Raw genomic sequence first — 11,585 nt, forward strand, 5'->3', positions numbered from 1 at the left:
ATCTACGTTTGATAGGTGTACCTGAATGTGACAGAGAGAATGAATCCAAGCTGGAAAATACTCTTCGGGATATTATCCAGGAAAACTTCCCCAATCTAGCAAGGCAGGCCAATATTCAAGTCCAGGAAATACAGAGAACACCACAAAGATACTCTTCAAGAAGAGCAACCCCAAGGCACATAATCTTCAGATTCACCAGAGTTGAAATGAAGGAGAAAATGCTAAGGGCAGCCAGAGAGAAAGGTTGGGTTACCCACAAAGAGAAGCCCATCAGACTCACAGCAGATCTCTCAGCAGAAACCCTACAAGCCAGAAGAGAGTGGGGGCCGATATTCAACACCCTTAAAGAAAAGAACTTTCAACCCAGAATTTCATCCAGCCAAACTAAGCTTCATAAATGAAGGGAAAGTAAAATCCTTTACAAACAAGCAAGTACTCAGAGATTTCATCTCCACTAGGCCTGCTTTACAAGAGCTCCTGAAAGAGGCACTACACATAGAAAAGAACAACCGGTACCAGCCACTCCAAAAACATCCCAAATGGTAAAGAGCATCAACACGATGAAGAAACTGCATCAACTAATGGGCAAAACAGCCAGCTAGCATCAAAATGGTAGAATCAAATTAACACATAACAATATTAATCCTAAATGTAAATGGGCTAAATTCCCCAATCAAAAGACACAGATTGGCAAATTGGATAAAAAGCCAAAACCCATCGGTGTGCTGTATCCAGGAAACCCAACTTACATGCAAGGATACACAAAGGCTCAAAGGGATGGAGGAATATTTACCAAGCAAATGCAGAGCAAAAAAAAGCAGGACATGCAAGTCTCGTCTCTGATAAAATAGACTTTAAACCAACAAAGATCGAAAGAGACAAAGAAGGACATTGCATAATGGTAAAAGGATCAATGCAACAAGAAGAGCTAACGATCCTAAATATATATGCACCCAATACAGGAGCACCCAGATATATAAGGCAAGTTCTTAATGACTGACTTACAAAGAGATTTAGGCTCCCACATAATAATAGTGGGAGATTATCACGCCCCATTGTCAATATTAGACAGATCAACCAGACAGAAAATTAACAAGGATATCCAGGACTTGAACTCAGACCTGGACCAAGCAAACCTAATAGACATTTACAGAACTCTCCACCCCAAATCCACAGAATATACATTCTTCTCAGCACCACATCATACCTACTCTAAAATTGACCACATAATTGGAAGTAAATAACTCCCCAGCAAATGCAAAAGAACGGAAATCATAACAGTCTCTCAGACCACAGTGCTATCAAGTTAGAACTCAGAATTCAGAAACTAACTCAGAACCGCACAGCTTCATGGAAACTGAAAAACTGGCTCTTGAATGTTGACTGGATAAACAATGAAATGAAGGCAGAAATAAAGATGTTCTTCAAAACCAATGAGAACGAAGAAGACACAACATACCAGAATCTCTGGGACACATTTAAAGCAGTCTCTAGAGGAAAATATATAGCAATAAATGCCCACATGAGAAGCAAGGAGAGATCTAACATTGACACCGTATCATCAAAATTGAAAGAGCTAGAGGAACAAGGTTAAAACAACTCAAACCCTAGCAGAAGACAAGAAATAACTAAGATCAGAGCAGAACTGAAGGAGATAGAGCCACAAAAACTCTTCAAAAAATCAATAAATCCAGGAGCTGGTTTTTCAAAAAGATCAACAAAATAGACCACTAGCCAGATTAATAAAAAAGAAAAGAGAGAATAATCAAATAGATGCAATAAAAAATGATAAAGTGATATCACCACAGTATCCATAGAAATAGAAACAATCATCAGAGATTATTACAGACAACTCTATGCACATAAACTAGTAAACCTGGAAGAAATGGATACATTCTGGACACTCGCATCCTCCCAAGCCTAAACCAGGAAGAAGTCGAAACCCTGAATAGACCAATAACAAAGGCTGAAGTTGAGGAAGCAGTTAAGAGCCTACCACCCAAAAAAAGCCCAGGTCCAGATGGGTTCACAGCTGAATTCTACCAGACATACAAAGAGGAGGTGGTACCATTCCTTCTGAAACTATTCCAAATAATCCAAAAAGAGGGAATCCTTCCCAAATCATTTTATGAGGCCAACATCATCCTGATACCAAAACCTGGGAGAGACTGAGCAGGAAAAGAAAACTTCAGGCCAATATCCATGATGAACATAGATGCAAAAATCTTCAATAAAATACTGGCAAACCAATTGCAACAGCATATCAAAAAGCTTATCCACCATGATCAAGTAGGAATCATCCTGGCTGGGGATGCAAGACTGGTTCAACATACGCAAGTGTATAAATGTAATTCACTACATAAACAGATCCAAATACAAAAACCACATCATTATCTCAATTGATGCAGAGAAGGCCTTCGACAAAATTCAACGGCCCTTTATGCTAAAAACCCTCAATAAACTAGGTATTGATGAAACGTATCTCAAAATAATAAAAGCTATTTATGACAAACCGACAGCCAATATCATACTGAATGGGCAAAAACTGGAAGCATTCGCTTTGAAATCTGGCACTAGACAAGGATGCCCTCTCTCACCACTCCTATTCAATATAGTGTTGGAAGTTCTAGCCAGAGCAGTCAGGCAAGAAAAGAAATAAAGGGTATTCAAATAGGAAAGGAGAAAGTTAAATTGTCTCTATTTGCAGATGACATGATAGTATATGTAGAAGACCCCATTGTCTCAGCCCAAAATCTCCTGAAACTGATAAGCAACTTCAGCAGTCTCAGGATACAAAATCAATGTGCATAAAATCACAAGCATTCCTATACACCCATAACAGACTTAAAGAGAGCCAAATCAAGAACGGACTGCCATTCACAATTGCTACAAAGAGAATAAAATACCTAGGAATACAACTAACAAGGAACGTAAAGGACCTCTTCAATGAAAACTACAAACCGCTGCTCAACAAAGTAAGAGAGGGCACACACAGATGGAGAAACATTCCATGTTCATGGTTAGGAAGAATCAATATCGTGAAAATGGCCATACTGCCCAAAGTAATTTACAGATTCAATGCTATCCCCATCAAGCTACCCATGACCTTCTTCACAGAACTGGAAAAATCCACCTTAAACTTCAAATGGAACCAAAAGAGAGCCCACATAGCCAAGTCAATTCTAAGCAAAAAGAACAAAACAGGAGGCATCACACTATCTGACTTCAAACTATACTACAAGGCTACAGTAATCAAAACAGCATGGTACTGGTACCAAAACAGATATAGACCAATGGAACAGAACAGAGGCCTCAGAGGCAACACAACACATCTACAACCATCTGATCTTTGACAAACCTGACAAAAACAATCAATGGTAAAAGGAGTCCCTGTTTAATAAATGGTGTTGGGAAAACTGGCTGGCCATGTGCAGGAAGCAGAAACTGGACCCCTTTCTGACGCCTTACACTAAAATTAAGTCCAGATGGATTAAAGACTTAAACATAAGACCTAACACCATAAAAACCCTTCAAGAAAACCTAGGCAAAGCCGTTCAGGACATAGGAGTAGGCAAGGACTTCATGACCAAACCACCAAAAGCATTGGCAACAAAAGCCAACATAGACAAATGGGACCTAATCAAACTCCACATCTTCTGCATGGCAAAAGAAACAGTCATTAGAGTGAATCGGCAACCAACAGAATGGGAAAATTTTTTTTCAGTCTACCCATCTGACAAAGGGCTGATATCCAGAATTTACAAAGAACTAAAACAGATTTACAAGAAAAAAACAAGCCCATTCAAAAGTGGGCAAAGGATATGAACAGACACTTTACAAAAGAAGACATACATGAGGCCAACAAACATATGAAAAGTGCTCATCATCACTGGTCATTAGAGAAATGCAAATCAAAACTACGTTGAGATACCATCTCACGCCAGTTAGAATGGCGATTATTAAAAAATCTGGAGACAACAGATGCTGGAGAGGATGTGGAGAAATAGGAACACTTTTACACTGTTCGTGGGAGTGTACATTAGTTCAACCATTGTGGAAGACAGTGTGGCAATTCCTCAAGGACCTAGAAATAGAAATTTCCTTTGACCCAGCAATCCCATTACTGGGTATATAGCCAAACGATTATAAATCGTTCTACTATAAGGACACATGCACATGAATGTTCATTGCAGCACTGTTTACAATAACAAAGACCTGGAACCAACCCAAATGCCCATCGATGATAGACTGGACAGGAAAAATGTGGCACATATACAGCATGGAATATTATGCAGCCATCAAAAATGATGAGTTCGTGTCCTTTGTAGGGACATGGATGAACCTGGAAACCATCATTCTCAGCAAACTGATACAAGAACAGAAAATCAATCATATGTTCTCACTTATAGGTGGATGTTGAACGATGACAACACATGTACACAGGGAGTGGAGCATCACACACTTGGGTCTGTCAGGGGGAAATAGGGGAGGGACAGCGGGGGGTGGGGAGTCAGGGAGAGATATCATGGGGAGAAATGCCAGATATAGGTGATGGGGAGGAAGGCAGCAAATCACATTGCCATGTGTGTACCTATGCAACAATCTTGCATGTTCTTCACATGTACCCCAAAACCTAAAATGCAATAAAAAAAAGTCAAGTATCACTGCCTTTGAGGTTAAGACTTAACATGTTCAACATTTTTTTCTTTCTTTTCACAATACACTTACCAACATACATCAGGTGCTGGGTCAAACAGTGTCTACTGCAATAAAATTATATTAGAAATTAATATAACAATAAACCGCTTGGCAGGGCAGCTCATGCCTGTAATCCCAGGACTTTGGGAGGCCAAGGCAGGAGGATCACTTGAGACCAGGAGTTCCCAACCATCCTGGTCAACATAGAAAGACCTCACCTGTACAGTTTTTTTTTTAATTACCTGATTGCAGCATTGTACACCTGTAGTCACAGCTACTCAAAAAGCTGACATGATAGGATTGCTTGAGCCCAGGAGTTCAAGGCTACAGTTAGCCATGATCACACCACTGCACTCCAGCCTGAGCAACAGAGCAAGACCCCATCTCAAAAAGAAAACAATTAATAACAATAGTCTATCTTTACAAGCTGCCAAAGATTTAAAAATTTTTAAATACACTTCTAAATAACCCATGGGTCAAAGAAATCATAGTGTAAGTTAAAAAATATTTCATAGTGATTAGTAAATCGGAATTAAATAGAAAATTCATAGAAGGAAGGAAATAATAAAAATAAATTCACCAATGCAATAAAGGACATAATAGATAAAATTGATAAAGCCAAAATTAGGTTTTTGAGAGGATTAACAAAATTGTTAAAACCTTAGACTCTTCAGGAAAAAAAAAACTCACAAAGCATAAATTACCAATACCAAGAAAAAGTGTGAGCATCACACATCTCAAAGACATTAAAAATCCCATTTATAATGGGTTGTTTGCATTAACCAGAAATTATTTTGTAAAGAAATAAAAGGAAAAATAGGTAGTCTTTTAAATTTACCACCATGCTTACCATTTCCAGGTCTTCATTCTTTCCTGTAAGTCTGAATTTCCATCTGGTCTTACTTTCCTTTCTGCTTAAAGAACTTTCTTTAGCTATTCCTTTAGTGCTAGTCTGCTGGCATCAAGTCTTCTTGGCTTCTATTTATCTGAAAATGTCTTTATTATTCTTAATTTTTAACGATAGTAAGAAAGAAATATGAGTTGATTTTTTTTCTTTCAACATGTTTCATTATTTTCTGGTCTCTAGTGTTTATAATTAGAAATCAGCTGTTATTTGTTTAATATTGTTTCCCTGTATGCAAGTGACTTTCCCTGACTACTTTTAATAGATTTCTCTGTATCTTTGATTTTCATCAGTGTGAATGTTTTGTGCATGGGTGGGATTTTTTTTATGGTCTTCATACTTGAAAATCACTGAACCCCTTAGACTTGTAACCTAATGTTTTTCACTACATTTGCTTTTTATCTTTAATTTTTTCTGACTCATTGTCTTTGATGTTTTTTCCTTGGTTTCTATTTATACCTATACTGAACTTCTTGATGGCTAAGATGCTGTTCTTTTTTATTCAGTATTTCTCTCTGGTAGTCAAGTTGGATAATTTCTATTGATCTGCCTTCAAGCAGTGTGACTTTTTCCTCTGCTACTTTGAGTTTGCTGTTAAGTTTATTCAGTAACTTTTTCATCTCAGGTATTATACTTTACAATTCTTCATTTCCATATTGTTTTTTCATATGGTTTCCATTTCTTGGCTGAGATTTCCTACTTATATTCTTTCATTATTACTGTCTCTCAATTTATGTACTTGAACAAATTTATAATAGCTACCCTAATTTCTTACTGCTAATTCCAACAGCTGGGCCATCTCGGGGCATATTTCTATTGTTTACTTTTTAATATTTTCCTTTTTTTCCATGTCTAATAATTTTTTAATTGATACTAGACACAGTAGATAAATCATACGTGGTAGAGAGTCTGACTGTTTTCTATATCTGAAAATTGTTTATTTTTGTTTTAGCAGACATATAGATTACTAGACAATTACCTTGGTTTGGGGAGTTTGTTTTATACTTTGTTAGGGTGGGTCTGTACCCTTTATGCATGCACAGCTTGGGCGTCAGCCCAGAATTTCAAGGAAGTTTATCTACATACATTAGGACACCCATCCCTCAGTGGCTCCTTTCTTTTCAAGATAACCCCCCTCCACCCACCACCATGAGTGTACAACTTATCTGGCAGCCTTACACTCTATCCTCTGAATGCCCCCCATCATACTGAGTGAGAATAATCCTCATGGGAAAAACTGTATCAGCACAGATCTCACCCTGTGCAGTTCCCTAATTTCAAAGGTCAAATACTCTCTAATTTCTGCTTGCTTTTGGTCATTTCCCGTGCCTTCAAATAGTTGTACCATTATTTATACCCAGCCCATTATATATAAATTTATACTTTATATATTGAAAAACCAAGAGTTGTTTGTATATATAGTTGCATATATGTATATATAAATATTTAGAGATATATAGTTATTCCAGTGTTTTTAATTATGCTGTGCAGAAGGATTTGTCTAATACAAGCTATTCTGCTATTAACAAAACTGGAAATCCTTTTCTACCACGTACTTTAAGCAGCTCATATTTAATTTTTTATGTTTTCCTCAGCTAAGGATTGATGTTGGCTAATATTCTTCACTTTACAATACAAGTTGTCTTTCAGAATTTATGTGTTGGAATATATCTTGATTGTGGGTTTGTGTCATCCTTTACTTGTTTACTTTATTGAAACCATTTTAAGTGCTTAACTCCACTTGGCTCCATTAGATTTTCACTCACTATAAATAAAGTCAAATGTAGATGCTTGTGGGGGGAAAATGACATGTTATATGCTTTCTAGAGGTTCAGAAAATATTTAGCTATCATCTTTTATTTTAAATATAGCTTTGTCCTTCACATATATGACATCATAATTTTAAAGAGGGCACTTTTCCTCATCAGCTAGGATATTATCAGTTATTTTATTGAGTCATTTTTTTCCTTAGCGTTTTTTATCCTGACTTCAAAAATTGGGCTGTCTAAACACTTATATTTCTTGTCTATATGGCAGCATCAATTTATAGTCTCAGATTATATCAAAAGGAAATGAATTCAGCTTCTTCACTTAATTTTTGAGGCCTCATTTTATCTGATGTACTTGAACTTTGTTGGGGATTGGTTCAGACTAAGCCTGGCCATCCCTCATCTGAAGTGGAATTTCCTTTTGCACTTGTTAACATAATAAAGATAGTCGTTTTCCACTCCTTGCACTTCCTATGGTCTCACTTCCCCCTGTTCTGTTCAACACAGCTTTTCCAGCTAGACTTTGCTTATCTTCAGTAAGCCAAGAGCAGACCACAGCTTCTGTTTCCCAGTTTTGAGTACCATCTCGCATTCTGCATGACCATTCATGGATAGTTCTTTACCCTTTCTGGGGCAAAATGTCTCATTTTTGTGTTGGCACTTCTATATGACAGACAAATGTTATGAGGAATAATTTATAAAGAATATAGGAGTGCTTCCAGCAAGAATGCCATGGCATCCAACTGCTTTGTAGTTTATATAAACTTGAAAAATTAGGTATTATAAGAACAACAGTAGTATCACGCAATACACATCTAGCTTTTAGTATTTGATAAGCCCTACATAGGTGATTTATTGGGGGTATAGGATATGAGCTGGGGGTCAGAGTTCTTTCTTATGAGCAAGTGGCTTGGGATGAAATATAAGACATTCCATGGCCTTATCAGTACTGCAGTCTAACCCAAGGAATCTCAAACCTTTTTTAGACTGTGACCCCCAGAACAGGTAATGCTCTTGTGCATGAAATGCTTTCACATGGTATTCCTGTCTTTGCTCTGGTTGTAATTCTAATCCTTTTCTCCTCTTTAAGAACTCATATTATAATCCAGTTAATATCAATTAACTATGCTTTGTACAGTCATAATGTTAATATTAATCTTCAATTAACTATATTTTATACAGTAAATAAGGCTTGCAAATGTTCTTTCTCTTTCCTTCTTTTTTAATAATTAACAACTTCTTTGGGACAGGCCTTCCCATTGATCATGGCACAACATTTTACCTGTAATGTGATATCCTGGCACAGAACCACAACACTAATGTAACACATTAATTGTGGATTTTCCAGTAGTTTGCTGAACCCTGAAAGCCCTGTCACTGTCTTTCAGGATGCAGGCTGGCTAGTGGGAGTGAAGGAATCAGACTGGCTTCAGTACAGAGACCTTGCCACCTACAAAGGCCTCTTTCCAGAGAACTTCACCCGGCGCTTGGATTAGGGCAACAAGTATTGCAAGAAAGAGCTCAGCTACTGGGTTTTTAAACCTTCTTGAAAACCTGAAGAGTTCACTTTTGCTATTATGCTCTTAATGATTTACAGACTGATGCCAGACAAACCTTGGGAAGATGTATCAGTGGAGCATGTGTGCAAAAAAAAAAAAAAAAGTAAGAGGAAAAAAAGTAAATTAAGGAAGAAAATCCTCACTTGTTCCCATGTTGTCAATAACAGGTTTGTTTGTGCTTTGTCCAAGCTGTGGAGACTGTTGTACTTGATCCCCTCCCACCAATTCTAAAGTAGCTTTCTCCAGATCAGACTTTAATTTCTCTGCATCAGGTCTATGGTATTGAGTGGCTGCCCTGCAGAAGATGTGAATTATCCTGTAGTACAAGATTATCTTATTCCCCTGCCCAGGTGTGAGCACTTGCTCTCACTCCCTTTCAGGTTTACTGTGTTTAAAACTAAACAGCTGCAAAAGTTCTCAATGTTCTTTTCCAACACATCTATATATATATACATATATATATGGACACACTGTCATGCAAGCTAGTTCCCGTGACTGCTGGATCTATGTGTATGGAGAAGGCTACATATGCATAGTTGCTTTCTTTCCTTTCCATTGTAGCTCTTTGCCTCTCAAGTGTCATTGATACATGCATTGCTCTTATTCTGTCTGGCATTACAGTTGCAGTTTTGCCTCATGGCAAAACCAGCCATCCCATTGCCAAAACAGTCAACAGTATCTGTGTTTGTACTGTGCAGTTTTCAGGATGAGATGACAAATAGCACGACTACACTGAGGCCCCCTAGGAGAAAGCAGGGCCTGATTTATCTATCTAGCTGTCCAGCCGCTGTGGCTGGAGGTACGCTAGTTGGGATGAGCAGCTAAGTAGTTTTCTCTTCTGCCTTTATGAGGTTGGCTAGAAAGATGGAGCATGCTCATCCACCCTCAAAAGAACACTATAAAAACAGCTCCTCTGTATTTCCACCTCTTTCTATTTATGCAACTCATCTTCACAGATTGTTCTAAAATAAAATAGATGGTGTATGCTGTATCCACAAATCATCTGTAACAGTTGTTATGTTTTCAGTGCTGTGTCATTCCAAATAAACCTTTGGTAATCTCCAACGATTACCCTAATTCCTTTTGATGAGTCTTTTTTGGAAATTTTGTTCCAGTTGGATACTCTACTTGAACCAGTTGATATTCGAGTTGTTATTTGTGCAGAAATACGCTTCTTCTTCCACTGGGTTGCACTGCACGGCCCCACCTCACCTCCCACTTCCTTCATTCCAGTCATTGCTGGTCACTCAGTGTTCCCTGACATCCAGCAATTACTGCAGCACCAATAACAGCTGCCAATGGAGAGCCCTTAAAGGTGCCGGCTGTGGACTCCCAGTGTGTGAATCACTGATAATCTTACGACCTTCATAATCAGCAATTTCTTCTCACACCAGCTTCATTTTTTGGTCACTTTTCTTTCTGGCATGTTTATGTTTGTAGGTACATAAAAAATTAGATCAGACAGAATAGAAAAATCAATTCACTTGGCCATTATTCCCAGAGGAGAATTCTTAACACAAAAGCCTTTTAGTGGATTCAGAGTCTTTTCTACTATTATAATTCTTTATACAACGTAAACTGATCAAGAACGTATATTATTCGACTTTTAGATTTAGTATGTACTCCTCATTCACTGTTCGAATTTTCCTGGTTTATTACTGATTTTGTTATTTTAAGTGTGAATAGGGAAATAACTGTTATTGAGCCAAGATTTTTCCAGGGGCTAATTTACAGGGAAGCTGGGTCATCATGAATGCTATTCTAGTGCAAGAAGAGCAAATGTCACTGCCCAGTAGCATGACTGATAATTCAGCAAGTGGAAGGCAGCAATGTAAGATTCATAATAGAAAGCCACTCCTGACATTGAGAGTACACACGGGATGTTAAGAGCCAAGCCTGAAAATTAGCTCTAATAGTAAAGGGCAACTAATGTTCTGCAAAGATAATTGCCTTGCTACATCTCCTGGAGCAGAAAATGTGATGAATTATTCTTAAATAATTCCTTTCACCCTCCTGCCCACAGTGCCTGCTCACAGTGTACAGTTCACCAAGACATGACCCAGATAACTGTAGCCCTAGATGAATGCTCCTAGGTGAGTGTAACAAGTTCTTCTGAAATCACATGATTTTAATGATTTTAGCTATTTAGTCCTATTACTCAAAATGCTTTTGGATATTTTTTACACTTAATAAAATTCATCAGATTTTTTTGTTTCAGGACTTGCCAAATCCAAGAATTCCTAATGTATTGAAAATGAAGGTGATGGGATGGGAGTGGGGTGGTGGCATTCCCCAGAAATGTCCTTAAATGTGGAGTGAACATTGTTTTCCATTTCAGTGGATTTTCTAAGGAATGCTGGTTTGAAGGATTTTCTGTGGTTACTAGTGTTAAGTTCTCTCCACTTCCCTTTCTCAGTTATTCTGTTCAAGTTCTCACACCACCAACCCATCCTAAGCACATCACCCAGTCATATAATAGCGAGTTTGTAGCTCATGATATCCCAAATGGCCTTGAACCAGGCCTTTGTCCTATCTGACCTTCCTCTCTATGATTTAACATACTTCTTACAAACTCAATGGCATGCAGACCTTCAGATAGTTATGATTCGGAACTATTTGGAAAGAAAGCCAGTAATTCTTATTAAATGTATACCT

The 11,585-nt window shown here is 37.8% G+C and overlaps 1 protein-coding gene across 4 annotated transcripts in view; it reads left to right on the forward strand.

The window, feature by feature from the left end:
* The window catches only part of AMPH (amphiphysin), a 270,671-nt gene extending 260,661 nt beyond the window's left edge, over positions 1–10,010 (forward strand). For all 4 annotated transcript variants that reach the window (XM_012473724.2, XM_064366759.1, XM_064366761.1 and 1 more), the window contains one exon: positions 8,760–10,010. In XM_012473724.2, coding sequence (XP_012329147.2) covers positions 8,760–8,867 — 108 coding nt within the window. In that variant the 3' untranslated portion in view covers positions 8,868–10,010. The remainder of the gene's footprint in view (positions 1–8,759) is intronic.
* Positions 10,011–11,585: the final 1,575 nt, after the last annotated feature.

This window comes from Aotus nancymaae, unplaced genomic scaffold (assembly GCF_030222135.1).
Source record: "Aotus nancymaae isolate 86718 unplaced genomic scaffold, 86718_ANA_hifiasm-v0.15.2.pri h1tg000065l, whole genome shotgun sequence".
Lineage (NCBI taxonomy): Eukaryota > Metazoa > Chordata > Mammalia > Primates > Aotidae > Aotus > Aotus nancymaae.